Below are 22,081 nucleotides of genomic sequence, written 5' to 3'. Positions count from 1 at the left end.
GAGGCTGTAATTGTAATGAGAATCCAAGTTACCGAAATGGAAACTACCAAAATAGAAATAGCCCAAAGTAGGCCAAGTAATAACATACGACAAGAGAAAACGAAGTGGTTGAGGTTTGTTTGGAGCGTTGGATTACTTGGGAGGTAATGCAACTCTGATTGGTTTAACTGAAGATCAAGGTCTCAAAGATATGGTGTGATGTGCGTCAAACAGGTCACTGAAAGGGACGCATTGAACAAGACCAGGACGATGACGTTTCACTAAGATTTTTCTAGCAACTGATTCTTAATACTGGAAACCTCTCAAAGCATTGAAAGCAAAGCCTAGACAATGGTTCATGCTCTTTTACAAACAGCACCACTTCTCCTCCAGTGTTCTCCTCATGTCTCTTCCTGTAGGTACATATCTCACTGTCTTTGATATTTCAGTCTATGATTTCTTCAATTGTTGCTTCAATTTGTTTCACATTTTCTTTTAAATTTCCTGAAAAGAAACTGATATTTTTTGCTAAACTATTCTCATTTGCTTTTCTGGGTATGTTTTTTCACTTATGAATTATCATCTTATTGCAATTGCTCATAAATGACTTGGGTTTTCATGGAATTTCGTTATGCTCCACTTCCTGGTGCTTGAAGGTAATTCAATGGAAGTGGGAAATAAGAAGTGATTTTCTGGGTTTTGGGCATTATTAGATACATATGGGGTTTGTTAGAAATGATAAGGACTGTAATGGATATACTGTTTTTGCTTTTATCTAATTGGACATTGTAAAATGCAAATGGTGGAGTAGCAAACTACAGTTGATATCTGAGTGAACCAACTTTGAAATGTTTAAGACGCTAACACGATAGCTAAAATACAATTTGCATATGATACTTGGTGCAAACCTTACCATTGCAGATGACATTGTGCTTCTATGTAATTCGAAAATAGTGGATCTCTGTGCTGTCAGATTCATAAGAAAGTACCAATTACATATGGTCTGGTTTAAGTGCAGTTTGCAAAATAGTGTCCTTCATTTTCTTTTGATTTCTTCAAACGTGATCATATTTTGTTGGCCTGCTTTACAGGGGAAAGCCTGGGAAAATAGTGATGAAGTGCTGTGCAGAGCAATCTATGAGCAACAAGCCAGTGACCAAACATGTATTATCTGGGTTTGCGGCATCTTTAGTACTTCTCTCTCAAATAAACCAGGTAAGTAGAATCAATCTCTCCTAGTGTTATTAAAGGGTGCTAGATTTGGATGTAATATTCTGACACACAGGATTCTCCTTTAGCAATTTACCCAAAAAAAAAAATCAGTATTCTGTTCTGGAGTTGGAAGAAGATTTATATTGGTTGCATGTTATAAGCTCCCAGACAGAAGTATTCTTTTTGGAAGTTGGTAAATTACTAAATTTGACTGCATCCCTTTATGTAAAAAGCTTAAAATGAGTTGTTTGATCATTTCCTTGGGTTCCATATAATAAGCTCCCAGCCAGAAGTACATAGAATCGTGGCCGTTAAGTTTGGCTAAACTTACACCAGGAATAACTGTGTACCAAATTTGCTTTCAACCACCATGCTTGTACAGATATCATTCAGTTCTCTCAGACTCTCACCCCCTTCAGTCAACATTGGTATATGCATATAGTTAAAAGCTTGCTAGTAGAGATGTTTTAGTTTTGTGTACTTGATTTTATCTTTGAAACTTTGTAGAATAGTGGTTATTCCTTTCCTTCAGTACAATATGTAACAACTTTGGTTGAATTAGATCAGGAAATGCAGTAGATTTAGCTGTGGATTGATGGATGGAGTTTTTGAAATTAGTCCACGTTAGATTCCTGTACGGTAGTGATAAAAAAGATTAGATACTTGTTCCATTGCAGGAGCTAGAGGGTACCTGATGCCTTTTACTGCTTTTGAGCAGGCTGTTGCATCAGAAGTTTACTTTCAAAGAAATACGTATGAGCTTGCAAATGCTGCTGAGAAGACAGTGACTCTTCCTCTTGATAAGGGTTCTGATGAAGGAGCTGAGAGGCTAATGATGATGAGAGGCATGACAGCAAACAATTTTGACCCCATTAGATATTCTGGTAGGTGGTATGAAGTTGCTTCACTTAAACGTGGATTTGCTGGGCAAGGTCAGGAAGACTGTCATTGCACCCAGGTAAATGGAAATGGTTTGTCTAGTTGTGAACTGAGAATTGTGATGTTGAAACCTTGTTTTTGGAAATAATTTTGATACGCAGAGGAATTTACATTCTCCTGTTTTTGTACCGGACTTGACTGCAGTTCCAATTTGTTCAACTCACCTATGAGTAGACCTTCCAAGTTGCGAGAAATCTCTTTCTTATCTTATTCTTATTGTTTGAATACATGTTCTTTCAGTCACCTTAACCACTTACTTCTAACTGTAAAAACATTTCAACTTACTCATTTCAGGGTGTATATACCTTTGATAGTGAGAAGAGGGCCATCCAGGTCGATACCTTCTGTGTTCATGGGTCTCCTGACGGTTATATAACTGGCATAAGGGGAAACGTTCAATGCCTTTCAGAGAAAGATTTGGAAAAGAATGAGTCAGATCTAGAAATGCAGGAGATGATCAAAGAGAAGTGTTTCCTCCGTTTTCCAACATTGCCATTTATCCCTAAGTTGCCGTATGATGTGATCGCAACTGATTATGACAATTTTGCTCTTGTTTCAGGAGCAAAAGATACAGGTTTCATACAGGTACTTATCAAAATGACTTTCAATTTATGGTGCTATAACGTAAAAGTATTCATGTTTATTTTTTAGAACATTGTGTACTTTTCTTACTGCTTTGAAAACTTATTTGGACCTATACTTTCAATCTCAAAAAGCCTCTATATCAGTGCTGAGGTTTCATAAGGAAGTTGGGTGCAAATATTTTGAACATGGTGTACCTCTAAACCTCTAAATGCTTTGAAAAGCTTCACGATGCATATTTAGGATGCAGCATTCATCTCTGAATATTGCATTTTGTCTTCCTTTATTTGTGAATTGCTAAATTATTCTTGGCATTAATATTTCAGATCTACTCCAGGACACCAACTCCTGGTCCTGAATTCATAGAGAAGTACAAATCATACTTGGCCAACTTTGGATATGACCCAACCAAAATCAAGGACACCCCACAAGACTGTGAAGTGATGTCGGACAGTCGGCTATCTGCAATGATGTCAATGTCCGGAATGCAAAAAATTTTAACAAATGAGTTTCCTGATCTAGAATTGAAGCGTCCTGTTCAATTCGACCCCTTCACTAGTGTATTTGACACTCTGAAGAAGCTTGTTCAGCTTTATTTCAAGTAGTTGTCTCGCCTCTTGTTAGTGTTACTCTTGTTACTTGTTTGTTCTGTTAATTCATGGGAGATTATGCAACTGTTCTTACTTTAATGTACAACGTTGCTACATCAAAACAGGCTTCTGCCCTGTGGAGCGAGTAGTGAGAGCACTTCTATTCTAGTTTGATTAAATTTCCTAGTCCTAGTCCTATTCGGAGTAGTAAACCTAGTTTTAACAAATATAGTCCTCTTACTTTGAGAGTTGTGCTTTAGCAGTCAATTAATCTGAGTACAGTTGTACAGAATTGTCGTTTGTATCGATCATTTGGCATCTTTAGCTTATAATCATCAAAATCTGAAGGTTTGGTTTTTTTGTCTTTCCTTAATTTTCTGTGTGCCCAGCATTATATTTGGATAAGCCAGGAATGAGAGTAGTTCGTGATTTTTCTTTTGCGTTGTAATTTTTCTTTTTTTTTGATAGAAAGATGTAAGCCCTTTATTGATAAACTCAGATTACACAACTGGGAGTTCAGCTGCAATAGCAGCTGCTAGAAAACTAGGGACTGAAAAATAAAAACAATCCTGCACAATAGTACTATCATGTGCAGCTAACATGTGGGCAACTGCATTTGCCTTTCTACTAACATAGCTAACTTTCAAAATGTTTTGAGAATCCAAGAATAGACTCAGATCCTCATAAAGTCGTCCCAAGGCTGAAGCATTATGGCTAGCTTGGGCAGCTAGTTGACGCTGCACCTCTTATGCGTCAGTCTCCAAAAGGGCTGGAACGAAGCCATGATCAATTGCAAAGTTAATTGCATTCCTACACGCCAAAACTTCGGCATGTTCTGCTAATATCAGTCCGCGTAGAGGACCTGCACCTCCAGCTAACATGGCACCACCTGAATCTCTAATCACAAAACCAAAACCTCCAGACCTAGTGGTATGATGAAAGGAGCCATCAACATTGATTTTTAACACTCCTGCTGATGGAGCCCCATGTTTGCACTCTTCTTCTTCTAACACCAGCCACTGCAAAGTTGGTGTTATGAACACGACACTCGTCAGCTCTAAGCAAAACATCACAAGCCAACGCACTCTTCCCCTCCCAGACTCGTGAGTTACGTTCTTTCCAAATGCTCCACAGTACGAAAATCAACACCCCCAACTCTGTAAGAGCTAATGTCTTCACACAATAATCAAACCATGTCAACAAATCACAGTCTGCTACTTGTGGATCAAAACATGTCCTCCTCAAGATCCCATGGCCCTGCAGCACCTGTCTCGTGAAAGGACAATCTCTACATAGATGTAAAGTGGACTCATTGCGGCCTCCACACAAAACGCATCCTTGAGATTCTACCTGAATATTCCTTGTAGCTAACCTCTCCACTGATGGTAAAATATCATGACACACCCTCCAAGCAAACACTTTTGCTGCATTAGGAATTGAAACCTTCCAAATCCTCTTCCAAAATCTCCCATTTACCGCCAGAGTAAAAGGACTCCGACAAGAAGATTGAAAAAACGAAAACCGGTAGCCGTTTTAACAGAAAATTCACCGTTTTTGTCCAACCTCCACACCAATCGATCAGGTATATTCCTACGACTGAGAGGGATGTTTAATATGATCTCGGCCTCCTCTCTATCAAACAGCCTTCGAATCAGAGGCTCATTCCAAACTCCCGTAGCTGCAATCAAATCACTAACTTTGCTAACTTCTCGTATAGCTGAAGCATTGTGAATCGGCCTCCTAGCTTGCAAAGCAGAAATCCAACAATCTGACCATATGTTAACTTCCTCCCCATTACCTATCTGCCAACATGAATTCTCCTTCAAGAGGTCCCTTGTAGAACTAATACTTCTCCAGGAAAACGAGGGGGAAGCATGGGGTGGAGCCTTCCAAAAAGAAGACTCTAGAAAGTACTTAGCTTTATAAATTCTTGCAATCAGAGAGTCCGGATAAAGAATTACCCTCCATGCCTGTTTCGCTAGCATTGCCGAATTGAAATTCGTAAGACTCTGAAATCCCAATCCTCCTTCCTCCCTTGGATTACACAAGGCATTCCAAGTCTTCCAATGTATTTTCTTCTTGTCCAAAGTAGTACCCCACCAAACTCTGGCACACATCTGTTCCAAATCCTCACAAAAGTTCTTTGTCAGCTGGAAAACACTCATAGCATAAGAAGGTAAAGCTTGAGCTACTACCCGAATCAAAATATCCTTACCCGCACCACTTAACATCTTACCCTGCCAACCATCAATCTTCTTGGCCATGTTATCTTTAATATATTGGAATGTAGCAGTCTTCTTCCTCCCCACGTAGGTAGGAAGCCATAGATATTTTTCATGTGAAGCTACCACTTCAACCCCCATTAAACTAGAGACCTCCTCTCTCATCTCTTCTGATACATTCTTGCTAAACACAACAGAACTTTTACTAAAATTAACCAACTGACCTGAAGCTCGCCCATATGTCTCAATGACATCCTGAATCTCATAACAAGCCTCCAAAGATGCATTAGCATAAAGCATACTATCATCTGCAAACAAAGATGATTAACATAGGGAGCATTGTCACATATTTCGATCCCTGGCAAAAGACCAGCATCCTATTTCCTTTGCAGCAAAGCTGAAAACCCCTCAGCTCCAAGCAAAAATAAGTAAGGAGATAAAGGATCCCCTTGCCTCAATCCTCTACTCGGACAAACATAGCCACGCGGCTTCCCACGAATTAAGAAGGAATATCTCACAGAACTGACACACTGCATCACCAATTCAATCCAATCATGTGCAAAGCCAAAACGGATCATCACCTTCCGAAGAAAGGACCATTCCATCCTATCATAAGCCTTGCTAAGGTCAAGTTTCAAAGCCATAAAACCTTCATTCCCTTCTCTTTTATTATGAATAAAATGGGCAATCTCATTAGCCACTAGAATATTATCAGTAATTAATCTCCCTGGCACAAAAGCGCTTTGGAAAGGAGAGATCAACTCAGGCAAAATCAGCTTTAGTCGATTGGCCACCACTTTGGAACAAATTTTATACAGCACATTGCACAAAGCAATAGGCCCCAAATCCGACATCTGCTCAGGATCATTCTTCTTTGGAATAAGACAAATATGTGTAAAGTTAATTTGTCTTAATAACTTACCTGTTTGTAGAAAGCTTTGCTCCGCTAAAGTAACATCTTCCCCAATTGTATCCCAATAATGTTGGAAGAACAAGGGAGGCATCCCATCCGGTCTAGGAGACTTCGTGGGATACATCTGAAACAATGCACTACGTACTTCTCCATGAGAATAAGGAGCACATAACCGATCATTCATAGTCGGGGTAACACAAGGCTGAATAGAGTCAAGAGTCAAATTGACCGCATCATTATCAATAGCTTGTGAGCCAAACATCTTTGTGAAGTAGGTAGTAACAATACTTTCGACACCTGCATCATCCTCACACCACACTCCCTCTTCATTATAGAGACCATGAAGCTGATTTTTCCGTCTCCGATTAGAAGCTTTTCGGTGGAAAAAATTTGTATTCCGATCCCCATCTTGGAGCCAAGTAACCTTTGAACGTTGACGCCAAAAAGTCTCCTCCTGTGAGAGAATGACTTGGAGTCGATCATGTAAATTCTTCTTCTCCTATTGTACTATCTCCTAAATAGGCACATCCATCAGTTCTTCTAGCCGGGATCGAATACCAAGCATGCTTAGTTGCCTCGCCCTAAAGGTTTGTTTATGCCATTTGTCTAACTTCATTCTGGTGTACTTTATCTTCTGTGAAACACAATACATAAGAGTCCTCGTAACATCCGTTTGCCATGCCTCCTGTACCACTCCATCACACTCCACATGTTGCAACCAATATGCTTCGAATTTGAAGCGATGATGACGCGGTCTATGAGCCAGAGGCACCGAACTAGCTTGCAACAGGATAGGAACATGATCGGAATCACTCGGAGGAAGATGACGCAACCTTGAGTAACCAAAGTTATCACACCACGAGGGTGTGCACACTGCCATATCCAACTGCAACTGTGTTTCCGAGTTCCACCAAGTGCACATTGGACCCAAATACCCTAGATCAAGCAAGTCTCCATAGCCAAGGGCATCACGAAAACCTCTCATCTGATGCTTTGCCCTTACCGGCCCATCAATCTTCTCACTGTTATTCAGGATCTCATTGAAATCACCTATGACAACCCAAGGAAGCGAATCAAGATCACTGAGATCCTTGAGAAGCTGCCACGACCTGTCTCTATCTCCCGTTCGTGCAAAACCATAGAAACCGGTCAATCGCCAAGACGGCTCCCCTGGATCGCCTTCAATAACCAGATCATTATGGTGGGCAGACGACGAACGTGCCTGCACTCCCACATCACCATTCCAAAACATCCCTAGTCCCCCCGAGTTTCCATCACTCAGCATCTCCTTGAAATGTTGAAAACCTAATGCTGCATGAAGGCTAAGGAAGTTTGACATTCTACTAATTTTCGTTTCACAAAGAAAAACAATTTGGGGACGATTCTGGGATATCAAATCCTTCGGAGCCCTCTTAGTTGCATCATTGCAGATGCCCCTACAATTCCAACTGAGTATGTCCATGTTCATGGTAGAAAGTAATCAGCAATCTAGCAGCCTAGACGCAAACCCTACGGATATTTTGTAATCTTCTTTCCGTTACAAAAAAAAAAAAAAAACAAAAAAAACTGCCTCATTATTTTTCACCCTTGAATCTAAATCTAATGACAGTTGAGCACGACTAAAAATGAAATCAAGTGATCACTTGAACAAGACCGATACGTATAAATAGCAAATATAGCAAAGCCCGTATTTTACTAGAACAAAGAAAAAGCCCATATTGGAACATAACTCGTTAACAGAAAGAAAGTCGAAGCTGTAGGGAGTCACAAACAGAGCGAAGCACCATGAGAATCTCTTTCTCTCTGCCTTCAAACTCCTCCTCGAAGCCAAACCCTATCAAACCCTCAACCTCCTTCGACGACGACGACAGCACCAACCCCAACCTAAACGACGACGCATCGAAACAATACATCCACGAATTCACCGCCGCGGAAGAGCCCTCAGCCAAACCCCGCGTGATCCCGCCCATCCCAAACGAATGGCAGCCCGGCAAGAACAACATGAACAGCCTCGAATTCGTGGCCGAGTCTCTCTCAATCGACGGCTCATATTCCGAGATCCCGTACGGCCTCAATCTCCGGCAGAGACCCGAATCCGAGGAGGCGGTGGTTCAGAAATTGAAAGAGGAATTGAAGGCGTTGCCGGAGATTAGGGGGATGGAGGAGTTTGATGAGAATCCGGTGGAGGGGTTCGGTGCGGCTCTGCTCGCCGGGTACGGGTGGCAACCGGGGCGAGGAATCGGCAAGAACGCAAAGGAAGATGTTGGTGTTGTGGAGGTCCGGCCCAATGTGGGAAGGCAAGGGTTAGGGTTTCGACCGGAATAGGGCACACGACATGTAGTTTATCAGGTAAAGAATTTGTAAGGTGGAACTGCTAATAAGTTGAAATAGTTTTTGTGTATTGGATAGGTTTGCTGGGTAATTGAGGCTTGTTAAATTATAGCGTGCTTTTTGCTCAGCTGCTGCTAGTGTAATGAAACGAGGATGGTCTTGATCACTTTGTTCTTGGCTTCTCCTAGTGTATATGGGAGAATGTTTCTGTGTTTTACAGTAGCTTGCTGGATTAGATTAATTCTAGTACATTGTGCGAAGCTATTGCTAATTTTTCATGGAAAAAGTATTTAATCTGTTGTAAACCATAAACTTATTTTGGCTAGAGGAAAAATGAGTTTGAATGGTGTGGTGATTGATGGGAAAAATGGGAAGTGAAAGTTTAAAAGAAAGGGGCTTGCTGTAGTTTAACAAGAGGGTTGTGATTGAAAAAGCAAGAGCCTTGGTCGATCAGTTACTGCCTTTGCCCAGATTTCAAACCTCTTTACCGAAGTAGTATGCTTGAGTTGGAGCAGGCGTTTTATAGGTAATGCAGATATACATATTTATTTTTAATCTGTCAAGCGTTGCTGATTTATTTTCAACCAGAAAGTATGAATGTGAATATGTGATGATTACATGTGGGAAGTTACAATGGAGTCATTGATTTTGCTATAACAATAAACTAGTATCAAAAAGCCATCAAGAGCTTGGATGAGGTTATTCGGCAATGACTTGAGAAAAGAAGGGGTCTCTGAGTAGCTCAGAGGCTGAAGGTCTTTCCCTCGGCTGGCCTAGGGATTTCTCAATAAATGCCTTCACCTCTGGATCGGTCACCTTGGACAAGGATTCAGGCCTTATACCAGTTGAGACCTTCCTGTAAATCTTAACAACAGTTTCACATTCACTGTATGGTATCTCCCTTGTTGCCATCTCCAGCAAGCACATCCCAAACGAATATATGTCCACTGTCTCATTGTAATCCTCCTCGTATAGCTCAGGTGCCATAAACTCAGGTGTCCCTAGAACTGTCTGAGCTTTGTGGCTGCTACCCACTATTGCTGCAACTCCCAGATCACCGATCTTCACCTGGCCATTATTCCCATTGACGAAGATGTTACTGCAATTGAGATCTCTGTGAATGATGCATGGCTCATGTGTATGGAGGTACTCCAATCCCTCAAGCACCTGCTTTGACCACTTCTTCAAAGCCTTAGTATTCACACGGTGATGCTTCTTCCTATAATCCCTCAGGTTCCCAGAATTGCACACCTCAGTAATGAAATTCAAAGCATTACGCTTGACATCCTTCCAAACACTGTAACATTCAATGATATACTTGTTCTCCAACTCTCTCAATAGCTTAACCTCTGCGTCCAGATGATTCGATAGCACTGGATCGTCGCTCAATTTCTTTAACCACACCTTATTCCATGCCACCTCGTTACCTTGCTGCTGATCAAATGCCCTATACACCTTCTTCACAGCACCCTTACCAAGGAGAACATCATACCTTCCAAAACGCCCGGTTGGATCAACCTCCACAAATGGTTCGGAATCTGGATCAAAAGTATTAGGATCCTTGACTGCCATCTTCAAAGGTCAATCTGATATGAAGATTCCTAGTAAACGCCAAGCGCAGCAAATTTTTTGGTTTCTATTTTTGCCAAGAGAATATTTATATGCAAATGTAGTATGGTGGGTTTGGTGAAATGTCCTAATTGGATTTGGTTTGAACTCTAGGGTCGACAGGGATTGGCTTCCCATACCCAATAGGATTATATACTCCTAATACCTATATATATGGGTATGGGGGAGAAAATCTAGGCATCCGAGATTTCTCGAGTGAAATTGCAAATTTGTCTGTGAGTACATACGAACTCCTCTTTAAGGATTGATTGTGGTAATTTACCTCTCAATTTTATCTCGTAGAGGTACAAAACTATAACAAGTAAAAATACTTAACAATTCTCGAGTATCTTTGTCCGTGAGTGTACAAGATTGTATCTTCTACCGTCTAAGCAAGTAGTATACATAACATTTATATTGGGCCAAAAAGGAAAGCCCATGCTAGATTGGTACCCAAACCATATTAAGCTGCGACAGGAGGAAGTCAGGAATTGTCGAAGCAATCGAAAGAAACCATGAAACTCTCCTTCTCTCTGCCCTCCAAATCCTCTTCGAAACCAAACCCTATCAAGCCCTCGAAGACCTTCGACGACGCCAACGCCCGCCAAAACGGCGGCGTTTCCAAGCAATTCGTCAAAGAATTCGACGCCTCCAAACCCCTCACCGGCGGCCCCAAAGCCCCCGTCATCGCTCCGATCGAGAACGAATGGCGCCCTCACAAGAAGATGAAGAACCTCGAGCTTCCGATCACCGAGCCCGGCGGCCAGGCCCTCAAGTTCGAACCCGAGTCGCTCTCCGTCGAGCCCGACTCCAATATTTCGTACGGCCTCAACGTCCGGAAGGCGTCCGAGTCGGAGAATTCCGTCGCCGGCGCCGGCGGCGAGCGGCTGAGATCCGGCGGCGTGGAGGAGACGCTGCTTGAGAAATTCAAGAGCGATTTGGAGCGGTTGTCGGATCACAAGGGGATGGAGGAGTACGAGGGGATGCCGGTGGAGGGATACGGTGCGGCGCTGCTTTCCGGCTACGGGTGGTACCCCGGGAGAGGAATCGGAAGGAATGCTAAGGCAGATGTGAAGGTTGTGGAGTATACTAAGAGTACGGACCGGCACGGGTTAGGGTTTCATAAGAATCCGAAAGAGAAGAAGAAGGAGATTAGGAAAGAGAAAGAGGAGGTGGCTAAGGAGGTGAGGATTGTTGAGGGCAGAGATTATGTGGGTTGTAGGGGGAGGGTTGTGGAGAGATTGGGGAATGGGAGACTGGTTTTGAAGCTTGCGAAAAGGGGGAAGGATCAAGAGGAAGTGGAAGTTAAAGTGAATGTGGATGATGTTGTGGAGGTGGGTTCGAAAGAGGAAGAGAAGTGGAGGAGGTTGAAGGAGCAGGAAGTGAAGGTTGGGAGGAGTGATAAGCCGAGGAGAGAAGATCAGAGGAGTTATTCGTCGTGGCTTGCTAGGCACATTCGGGTTAGGGTGATCAGCAAGGAGTTGAGAGGTGGGAAATTGTATTTGAAGAAGGGGGAGATAGTGGATGTGGTTGGACCCAATACATGTGATATATCTATGGATGGAAGTAGGGAGTTTATTCAAGGGGTGTCGGAAGATCTTCTTGAGACTGCACTCCCAAGGCGCGGCGGACCGGTGCTGGTTTTGTCGGGGAAGCATAAGGGGGTTTTCGGCAGTCTTGTGGAGAAGGATGCTGATCGAGAAACTGGTGTTGTCAAGGATGCTGATACCCATGTCTTGCTCAATGTGAGGCTTGAGCAGATTGCTGAGTTTACCGGAGATCCTAGCTACCTTGGATATTGATTTATAGGTAATTTGAAGCCTAATTCACTTCTTTATACACGGTGTTTGCTATATCAAAATTCTGATGTGCATGTGTCTCATGATTTACTGCCTGTACTCCTTTTTTGGGAACTTGGAAGTTTGCTGCTTCTGTATTTCAATGAAATTTCAATGGTTGTGAGGATTTTATTTCTTAATAGTATAATCATGTATGTGAAGATATTATTATTTTTATTTCTTTTACCCTGTGTTGTCGTAGATAATCAGATGTACATCTTTGTTTTCTTAGTAAAGGTAGTTATGGTTTTCCACCTTACTTTACTTTAGTTAATGGATCATATGTGTTCTGTCTCAAAAAGAGAGAGAAAAAAAGAAGGATGATATATGTTGGAAAGAAAGAGGAAGATGGTTATCAAAACATTATTTGTGAATGGTTTTTTAGTTTATTATAGTAGAGAGTAATATGAGTTTGATTTCGTGTTATACTTTCATCTTCCATGAGTATTTAAGAAAGGCTCATAGCATCTAAATGATATTCCGTATAGTTTATTTTCCTTTGCACTGAGTCTTACATCTTGGATACTGAAATCTAAATATAGATGAAGAGAGAGAATAGGTAAAATCATTTCAGAAAAGAAATCATCACTTCTGTGCCTGAATGATTAGTATAGGAAGATGAGTAAAATTAGAGATATTCGAAGGTCAGTGCCTTTATTGATAGCTTTTTAAAAGCAATTATATAGTTCATTGTTATCACATTACTATAGATTGGTTGGCAAAGAAGGTTTCCCTATTGTTGGATAGATAAACAGATCTGAGTAAGGACTAAGGACCATGAGCTTAGACTGTCAGAACTGCAGCCCAAATCTTCAGTTTTCTGGTAGTTTCGACACCAAAACATTTCTGCCTTTTCAAAAAAATTTTCTCGACTTCTCACCTTTAGACCTTAATCCCAAAGCTAGTAAGCTCTTATAACGCATATTGCATTATGAAACTAAGCTCTTAGGAATACTCTTGCACAATGAAACTTAAACAGCAGCTTCTTTCATTGGGGTTTGTTATCTGCACCCAAACTCAGGCCCTGCTCACTATCTGTTATAAGGTTATGATGTTTTAAGTGGCAACTATGATGTTATTTCCAGCATGGATCTCTCTATCAATTAATCATTTCTGTCCTCTGAGAAAGGCTTGAACTACATTAGAGTCTCACAGCTGGTTAGATGAAAATTAATACGATTTAGAGTAGTGATCATATATGTGTAGAATCAGTATCCATCACTCTGCATAGGTATTGTTCTCAGGCTTTTAATTTTAGCTTTGCAGGAGCTCTTCCTCTCTATTTATGGTTAAGCCTTAATTTAAGGTGTGAGGCTGATGGCGAAGGATATTATGGGAGGTGGTCTTTAAAGTTGCTTTATATAAAGAACAAGCTTAGAGTCTATTGTTGCACGTAGGTAAATGCAAAGAACATAGACAGTGACCTTGTACCTGGGGGGTATGGATTCTCCCCCTTTGGGTTGCACTGGGTGTCCAAATCATTCTGAGCAATATCTTTGGTGTTGTTTTCATTTTTATTAAATAACAGGTTCTTTCACTCTAAATTTTAACCTCCTCTTTCTGACTGTGAAGGCATTTCAACTTATCAATGATGGAAATGTTAGCTGGCATAAGGGGAAAGTTCTACAGCTTTCAGAAGGTGCGGAAAAAAATGAGACAATGGATTATTGTTGCACATGAGAAGTGGACCTTGTTTCTCCAACATTGCCATTTCTCACCAAGCAGCTACTCAATGTCATTCCAACTAATTATGGCAACGAACCTCTTGTTTTTCGGAGCAAAAAATAGATGTTCTATACAGGTAAGCATGAAAATGACTTTCTTACTTTGCTAGAACATGAACCTTCTCATTTCTTGGAAACTTATCGGACCTGTATTTTTCAATAACACCACTAGTGCCCCCTATGATTTGACCTTCAGTGCAAATTTGTTGATCAAATGGTGTTTTGCGGCTCTTTCAATCATTTTGCCATATCTGAAGTCTGTCGATTAATTTTAGGATTTAGGATTTTGAGGTGTGAGTCTGTTCGATTGTGGAATGTAGTTGTTAGTCCATCTTTGCCAACATAATGACTGGGTTCTCTTGGCTCTTACACGATATTGATAATATTATAACCGCATCCCTATTATACAACAGCAGCTGCATTTTGCCATAGATATCATTATTCTTTTGTATATATTGTGTTGTTTACTGTTTCTGGAAGGTGAATTGGAAGGGCAATACGGATATGTATATGCTCTTATTTTCTTAGTACAAAGGGTGCTGGAATTATCTTCTGAATGTTATTTTTTTTCTCCCTTTTTCTGGGAGTCATGATCTTTTTTACCACTATTATTTCAGATTTAGTTGAAATAGCTGATCTGGGTACTAAATTCATAGAGATTTACAAAAGCTGCAGAAAATTGGAATCTAACTGACGAGGTCGAATAGGTGCCAATCTGCAATGATGCCGTTGCCTGTAGTGCAACAGGCCTTGACAAGGGTGTTCCTGATGCACAATTGAAGGCTTGTGTTGAGTTTAACTCTGCTAGTGTGATTGAAATCTGAATCTGTGGAAGCTATTTGTGCTTTACGTTGTGGATGTGAAGATTTCCCCGAGCGCTTGTTAGTTAATGACCTTGCTGGCGCTCCTTATGTCTGGTGAGTTTTCGTGAAAGGCGTAGGCTAGAGGGGGAGGGAGGTGAAATACATAGGTGGTGTAGGTCACCTACATTCTTTTGATACTGCAGGCCATTTTGAGGTGTTCATGAATGCTATTTGAGAATTGCCCGAGTTAAAATTTGTACTGAACAATTAAGTGAGGTCTCGGTTGTAATTTTGCCTTTGACCTCGGCGTCGGTTGAGACGGTGTCTCCATCAATTTCAAGCATCTCACCGTAAGGTCTCAGTTATGGAAGCTACATTAATAGGCAAAATGCATTTTTAAGCTAATGCCTTCAAATTTATCAGAGTTTGAGGCAACATGTACGATATCATGCGACAAAATATAAGGTTGAGATAGAAGATGACCTGTGAATTTATTTCCATTATTATATGAAATGTCAAAGTTGCAACTAAACAAAAGTTCAGCTTTTGTTAGTCACAGAAATTTATTAGATTCCAACGATCAGCTTTAAAAGGTTGTGTTTAACATTACACTCCTGCAACTAAACTAACCAGGTTCCAACAGCTTATAAGAAATAAAACAAGTTCACAGTTTCCTCTTATACAGGCACAGGTTCGATAAGTAGAGAAGCTGCAAAATCTTTGAGAATGGTTTCAGCATTAGTGTAGCCATCTTCAGACTTGTATATTACATCCATCACGCGTGTGAGATTCAAACTCCCATTAAGAGGTGCATGTCAAGAGGTGTAGGGTGGAGGCACTCTTCATTTATGTCATTCCATGAATCACTCACTTGTTTACGAAATTCAATTATGGTTTCTTCTTCTGTCGCACCGTATTGTTTCATGTAACATTCCACAGCCGAGGCGAGTGCTCAAACTATATAGCCAAGAAGATTAAGGTAAAAATTAGCTAAGGAAGAGTTCTAAGAAGTACAAATTATCTTTTATTAGTGCGGCGAATTCAATTACCTTGTGGGATACAATGTCATCCATGAGTCTGCAAACTACTGATGAAGCCTTTACAATCTTAGGGTCACTGAAGATCCACTCAAAGGAGTCTTTTGTAACGATATCTCCCATTCCAACAAAGGATGTGGTTGCTAGCATTGAGTGACAAGGGCTACTTCCATGTATTCATCCATTGTTGGGGTGTAGTTCTTGTGGAACCATTTTGGTTCAGCATGGTATGCCCTAACTTGTCTCTTCATCTAAGACTTAAGTCAACCATTAACAATTAACCTTTAATAACTTTCTGAATTTACAATACTAAACGTAAATTGAGGCTTAATTAATTACCGCTTCTTTTGCGTAATCGATACGATATAATCTTCCCCCGCTTGCAAGCTGTTGTTTTGTTTCAGCATAGACATCTAACAGTGCCTCGTAACAGACTCTCATATACTCCGGTAGCTTATCCATGGCGGAGAAGTCCCACCTGCAAATAAGCAAGACAATGGCGATTATAAGTGGACAAACTTTTGTTAGGACTTCGGAAGAAATTGAGGTTATATAATAATGGAAAAAGTGTGTGTGTGTACACAGATCCTATCCACACTACTACAAAAAGTTAATCACACAACACGTGATTAGAACATAAATCGTCTGTTGTGTGTTTAAGTAAACTCTATTGTACAACGGTACTAATAATGTTATGTTGTGTGAATGTTAACAAAGTGATAACTTTTTTCTCAGAACTACATTGCACAACAGAATTAAGTATTGTCCATTGTTTGATTCTTAAAAATTTAGCGGCAGATTTCCCTCCACTCTCGAGTCTTGGTTGCCTCTTGAAATTTGAAATTTGGGCTACTTGATACAACGGTGCTTGAGGTTTCCATTGTGTGATTGAAAAATGGATGCCAAATTTTGAGGAAGCTTGCTTGAATGTCTTCCACAAGGTAAACCTAGTGCAAGCTGTAGAAATTAGACAACAGAAGTTATACTTTTCTGTTGTGTGAAGTTGGAACATAGGCGGCAACATTTTGAGCCAAAATGCTATAGGCGGCATATTTCCCTCCATGTTTTGGCATTTTGATTTTTGTAGTGCACTCTTACGACAGTTTGTTAGGTTTCTGTTGTGTGAATGACTTTAGAATTATTGAAGTTTAATTATGCCTCCCACCCAGCCCTAGCCACATCGTGTCTGAAAGAAAAATAAAACAAAATGAAACCTGACCTCTCTCGAGCTCTCTCAGTTGTGAAACCCCTGTCTCTCTCTCTCTCCCCCCTCCACAAAACCCCTCTCTCTCTCTCGTGTAACCTCTCTCAGTCTCTCGATCTTCTTGCTTCTATTCTTTATCCCCTGAAATCCAAATCCTCTTCAGCGATGGAGGATATAGAGTGCCCTAGATACAATACAAATAGGCATATAAATATTTTGTGTGATCTGCAAAATCGAGAGTGAAAAATTGTGCTTTCAACCCTATATACGCATCCGTCTCGTAGTTACATATATCATGTGAGAAAAATTGACATATTTTGGGGTGGTCAATAATAGTCAACCTAATTTTATGATAATTAATAATATATCATTTTCACTGAAAACCGGCAATGTATGGCCGATCAATAGGGTTTTTTTTTAGGGTTTAACTTACATTAATTGCATGATTTGATCAATAAGGGTTTTTAGGGTCCCTTATCCCCTTTTGTTTGGTTGGTTAATTTGAAGTTAGAATTTCACATGATACTGTAGGTACATGCATTTCTGCCGAGTATGTTGCTATACAATATAGAGGTTTAAGTATATATGGATTACTGTGAGGGCAACCCAGACTTCACGATTGCTGATCCAGTCGCTGAAGTAACCATCAAACTTGGAACAAAGAAGACTCTGGAAATTATAATTTATGAGGTTAGATTGATTCTTCTTTGTTGTTCTATTATTATTTGATATATTATACATACATCTAAAGCCGAATCACTGTTCCTAGCACTGGATGCATAGCTCCCTATCTCACGAGCTCCACAAAACCCGGAGCACCCAAAAACCCTAGGTTGAGAAGTTTGCTCGTCCGGCGGCGCTCGGGGTCGGTGCGGTTTTTTGCCTCGCCGCTAATGGGCTGCTGCCGGACGGGAATTGCTAGTTGCTCGGGGAGATTGGGAGTGAGAGGTTGAAACTCACGGTTTCGGACGGGTGGAATTGGTGAGGTCCAGACAAAAACTCTCGGTGTGGTTGTGTTGTGCACGGTGGCAGGCTCCGGCATGGCTCTTCAGGTTTGGGTGGCAGCAAGGTTTCCGATGGGAGCGGCGACGTGGTTCTGGGAGTCGTGTGGCGGTGAAGATCTGGCGGATCTAGGCGGTCTCTTCTAACTCTGAAGCGGTGCGCAGCGAGGTGGGCCATGGGCGGTGCCGCGGTGGTGCGTTGTTTTCACTTAGTCGAACCGGTGAGGCTCGGTTGGGGCGTGATTGGCGCGGCGCGAACACGGCGGACTGGTCGTGGGGCGTGGTGCTGCACAGGCAAACGAACTCGGGTGCTGAAGTTTGGGCCTGACCCCAAATCCTGCTAGGCCTGGGCGGTTTTGGGCTTTCTTCTCCTGTTCTACCCCATTGGGCCTTTATTTTGGACTAGGGGTTTGGGCCTTTAGTTTTTCCAATTTAGTCATTTTGATTTTAATAATTCCCTACTTTTTAGGGCGCTATGCTTCTAGTTTTTTAGTTAGCGTCATCGAGTCTAGTTTACTCGGTCTATTTACTATGTAGTAGTTAATAGTCTATAGGCATCATTTTACGAGCATGGAACCGTCAAATGATTGGACCTAATCTATGTATCACTGTGCTACTACCACAAACTCTTTATCTACCCATAGATGGTAGAGGGAGGATATGTAATGGCCCTTTCTGGCTTTGGATGAATGAAAGTCGCCCGATTTGGGTTTGTTCAAAAAAAAAAAAAAACTGTTCCTAGCACTGTTCATTTAATAGTGAAATGACGGTTTTGCCCTCTCTCTCTTTTTCTTCAGTTGGATCCCTGCCGTTCAATCTGGGTTAAAATGTCTAGATATTTTCTCTCGCTCTCGCTCTCTGCCCCGACGGCTGTACGTCTTATGAGAAACAATCTTGAGAGGGTTCAAGAACGATCCAGAGAGCCGGGGTCTTTCTCTTTGATCTGTGCGTGACCTACCTAACATAACAATCCAGAGAGATCGATCAATTATCAAGAACGATTGAGAGAGAGAGAGAGAGAGAAATAGGGTGTGTTTCTGTGATGGAGAACTTGAAATTCACTGCTCCAAGGAGGGCTGATGAGAGAGAAAATGAAGGGTGGTGATGTTGCTGAGCCCTTAAGCTCTTTAAATCACTGGGTAATTGAGGTTAGTCGAAGACAGACAAAGCACAACATTTTTGGACATCACGATCTTCTTCATTATCAAAGGTATTGGCTTGATTTCTTCAAAATCAGTGTAAAAATTCATATGTTGATTTATCATTTGGGCTGTGACCCTTTTGTTCCCTTTTGCCCGAATTTACTTATCTCTCTTTGAAAGTTGATCGCAAATTGGGTTTCTGTGGCTTGCACTTTTTCATTGATATTGATGTGAAGGTTTGTAAATGCTTGCAGAAAGTCACAGACCCATGTTTAGTTTTTGACTTTGGAATCAGTTTGTATAGTATTTCCACTTTTTGAATATTATTATGACTGTGATTATTAACTGATGGCCGATTGTGATCGCGGAGTAATTTCTTTTGTGGTATATACTCTGTCTTTGGCTATTGCTTTATGTAGAATTGAAATAGAGAAAGACCTACATCGTTTTCTTTACCAGATGGAAAGACAGATATTAACTGATAGCACTTCAAGCTCAACTGTATAGTTTTTGACTCTGAAAACTTAGTGCAGAAATATGAAAATCTGAAGAATATATATCGATCAATGAGAGTAAAGCTATGTTGTCAGAGAAAATGTTTTTCATTGTTTTGTAACAAATACATGAAAACTTGGTACATCACTGATCAAATATATTACTTGACGTCAAAAATCCTTCTCCACCAAATTATAAATACTAAATACTCTATATGCTCACTAATCAAAAAAGGAACATGTAATTGCATCATGATGTTGAGCATGCAATTGATAAAGCATCAGCTAGAGAATCTATGTTTCCACACATTGATCGATAACCCTAAATTGAGAATCTGGACTGATTGCGTTGGGATAGAACCTCTTTCTTCAACAAATATCTAGTATTTACTGAATGAAGTAACAGGGGAGAAGGATTAGTTTGTTGAGTTTTTTTCTGTTGATAAAGATTAATTTTTGATGTGTGCTTCTTCCTCCACACATATTATTATGTAACTTATCCTTGGAATTATGCTATTAGTGAAAGTGCCTATGAGTTAGAACTTGCTTAAAGTGTTTAAGAAATGCTGCAAACAGAAGCGGCAAATGGTTTAGAATGTCTTGATTTTGCATGGCTCACAGTAAGCGAGTATATAATTGTTAATCTGCTCAGACTATTCCATTTTATTTTGAATGTTTGAGATGACCTTTGGAAGCATTTTATCTAGATTTTTTTAACTTATCTTTCAGTTTTCTGTTTTCATTGTAGTAACATAACATTGTTTACATTTGCTAGGGATTTCAATAAACAGGAACATTAGGTGGCAGTACTGCTTTGGACTCTAATTTTGGATTGTTGTTTTTTGTTTCCTTTGATGCAGTTGTCCTTCTCTTGAGGTAGAGTTGGTCATAACTCTTGCCTCTAGCTCTTTCTACTTTGGATGATTATTTATTTTTGGACCTTTTGCTATGCACTCATACCTGTCCTATTTGCAGGAACAACGTTGACAAAAGGGAGGCATTAGATAACCTGGATATCATACTTTTTCCTTTATTTGAAGGGTGAGTAGGTTCTGAATAATGACAAATGGTTATGGGAAGTTCTTTGTTAGGATAATATCTTACTTATTGTTGTTAATTCTGCATATGTACACACATATGTTATCTGTCATCATTTTTAAAAATTACTTCTCAAAATGCTAGAGCCTCTTCTGGTAGAAGTTTACAACTCAGATTAGTGAGCATATGCTTTAACTGTGAGAAATTTCTAGACAACAAGCAGATGAATAAGTACCATGTAGATAATTTCAATGAGAAAGTTTTAATTATATTTATTAATTATTAGCATATGTGCCAATAATTATAGCTACTGTCGTCTTTTTTGTCAGCTATTATATATCTCTATTTAAACAGTTGTCTTTATGATTTATTCTTCAATTATACAGTTTTGCATTTCTTGGATTGATTAGTTTGTGGTGGATTTGCAGCTTGAGAAAAGAGTGAACGAGGTCGAGCAGTATTACTTGAGGAAAGGAAGTCTGCAACCAACCACTTCGAAGGAGAAAGACAGAGATAAACATTTTAATACAATTAAGAAGCAGCAGCAAGATGCATCACGTAGGGAAGCCGCTGCTGCAAAGAGGATGCGAGATCTGTTAAGTTTTCCGCAAACTTCAAACAGGTATGCACTAACCTCATGATAGGCCACTGGCAATGGATCAACATACTTGGATATATGATGATGAAGATATTTGCTTTACATGCCAGGGTTCTGTTAATGTAAATGATTGTTTTGTAACGTAAATGAGTGTTTTATATGTTTGTTACTTATGCTTTCTCTTCATAATATTGTTGAATACTTTGATTTTAAAAATCAACATCTAAAGTTATTTCCTACAGAAGGGGGAAACTGAGATGATGAAGTGTTGGGAACAAACTCAAATATGGATGGTGAAATTAAAATGCTATATGCTGTTATCAAGTTTGAAGGATAATGCCAATTTTTTGATGTTCATGTCAATTTCTTATTCCACGGAATAAAAAGCAGCTATTTATATATTTCTTAAAGCTATAAACTGTAATAAGTTGAATTATTACATAATATCAAGGTTGATATTCTGCGATCAGTTGTTCATGTTTATCTCTACAATCACAAGCTGAACAGGACAATGTTGATTATCACTTATAGATTATCTCTTAGATGGATATTAAGTTTCATAAAAAGCAGAGCCAAGGAGCTTATATAATGATGGAATTTTCTCTTGCTGCTAGAAAACTGTGTTCCTTCATATAATGGTGTTTTTTTTTTTAATTAATTAATTAATTTTATTTTTTATTTTGTTATATCTAATATTAGTACTACTGCCTCTATCAGTGAGGGTTACAAACTACATATGCCAGTAGACTTTATTTGTTTTCATGGTTTACTTTGTATAAGGCTTTGCTTTACTTCTTCGATTTGAAGCTTTGCTGCTTCAAAAGTG

At 40.1% G+C, this 22,081-nt stretch overlaps 3 protein-coding genes and 1 long non-coding RNA gene across 11 annotated transcripts in view; 3 read left to right on the top strand and 1 right to left on the bottom strand.

Moving 5' to 3' along the window:
* The first annotated feature begins 133 nt into the window (after positions 1-133).
* LOC133731992 (chloroplastic lipocalin) lies at positions 134-3,659 on the top strand. 2 transcript variants are annotated; one of them, XM_062159447.1, is made up of 5 exons: positions 134-394; positions 1,071-1,194; positions 1,910-2,149; positions 2,425-2,715; positions 3,039-3,659. In XM_062159447.1, exons 2-5 carry the CDS (start codon positions 1,093-1,095, stop codon positions 3,315-3,317), a joined length of 912 nt encoding a protein of 303 aa, XP_062015431.1. In that variant the 5' UTR covers positions 134-394; positions 1,071-1,092; the 3' UTR covers positions 3,318-3,659. The 2 variants fall into 2 exon arrangements, with proteins under 2 accessions (XP_062015431.1, XP_062015430.1); XM_062159446.1 differs by having other exon boundaries at positions 136-398.
* Positions 3,660-9,173: 5,514 nt separating this feature from the next.
* On the bottom strand, positions 9,174-10,379 carry LOC133731934 (probable serine/threonine-protein kinase WNK11). The gene has a single exon (XM_062159384.1). The coding sequence runs from the start codon at positions 10,338-10,340 to the stop codon at positions 9,468-9,470; it is 873 nt and encodes a 290-aa protein (XP_062015368.1). The 5' UTR covers positions 10,341-10,379; the 3' UTR covers positions 9,174-9,467.
* A 473-nt stretch (positions 10,380-10,852) lies between these two features.
* On the top strand, positions 10,853-15,254 carry LOC133734548 (protein MOS2). Of its 6 annotated transcripts, none has more exons than XR_009858395.1 (4): positions 10,853-12,185; positions 13,481-13,611; positions 13,787-14,015; positions 14,556-15,254. XR_009858395.1 is itself a non-coding variant. In XM_062162177.1 (2 exons), the coding sequence occupies exon 1, from the start codon at positions 10,892-10,894 to the stop codon at positions 12,176-12,178; it is 1,287 nt and encodes a 428-aa protein (XP_062018161.1). In that variant the 5' UTR covers positions 10,854-10,891; the 3' UTR covers positions 12,179-12,185; positions 13,787-14,133. The 6 variants fall into 6 exon arrangements, 1 of the variants encoding a protein (XP_062018161.1); XR_009858396.1 differs by having other exon boundaries at positions 13,473-13,611; XR_009858398.1 differs by lacking the exon at positions 13,481-13,611 and having other exon boundaries at positions 10,854-12,185; positions 14,608-15,254.
* A 3,560-nt stretch (positions 15,255-18,814) lies between these two features.
* LOC133734180 (uncharacterized) overlaps positions 18,815-22,081 on the top strand; it is a 3,952-nt gene continuing 685 nt past the window's right edge. Inside the window, exons 1-5 of one of the 2 annotated variants that reach the window (XR_009858126.1) lie at positions 18,815-19,193; positions 20,395-20,495; positions 20,595-20,660; positions 21,086-21,279; positions 21,498-22,081. The exon at positions 21,498-22,081 is cut by the window's right edge and continues 423 nt beyond it. This is a non-coding gene — a long non-coding RNA (uncharacterized LOC133734180). Of the gene's footprint in view, positions 19,194-20,394; positions 20,496-20,594; positions 20,661-21,085 lie in introns of both variants that reach the window. The other variant, XR_009858125.1, reaches the window with a different exon arrangement.

The sequence above is a fragment of the Rosa rugosa genome, chromosome 2 (genome assembly GCF_958449725.1).
Source record: "Rosa rugosa chromosome 2, drRosRugo1.1, whole genome shotgun sequence".
NCBI classification, from domain to species: Eukaryota; Viridiplantae; Streptophyta; class Magnoliopsida; order Rosales; family Rosaceae; genus Rosa; species Rosa rugosa.
Note: the sequence above shows the minus strand (reverse complement) of the source record. Positions and strands in the feature narration are given on the sequence as shown.

Excerpts from the sequence above, each read along its gene's own strand:
- LOC133731992 (XM_062159446.1), top strand. The coding sequence starts at position 331 with ATGGTTCATGCTCTTTTACAAACAGCACCACTTCTCCTCCAGTGTTCT. Across the intron at positions 1,195-1,909 it reads TTCTCTCTCAAATAAACCAG|GCTGTTGCATCAGAAGTTTA; the intron begins GTAAGTAGAATC and ends GCTTTTGAGCAG. Across the intron at positions 2,716-3,038 it reads AAGATACAGGTTTCATACAG|ATCTACTCCAGGACACCAAC; the intron begins GTACTTATCAAA and ends TTAATATTTCAG.
- LOC133731934 (XM_062159384.1), bottom strand. The coding sequence starts at position 10,340 with ATGGCAGTCAAGGATCCTAATACTTTTGATCCAGATTCCGAACCATTT.
- LOC133734548 (XM_062162177.1), top strand. The coding sequence starts at position 10,892 with ATGAAACTCTCCTTCTCTCTGCCCTCCAAATCCTCTTCGAAACCAAAC.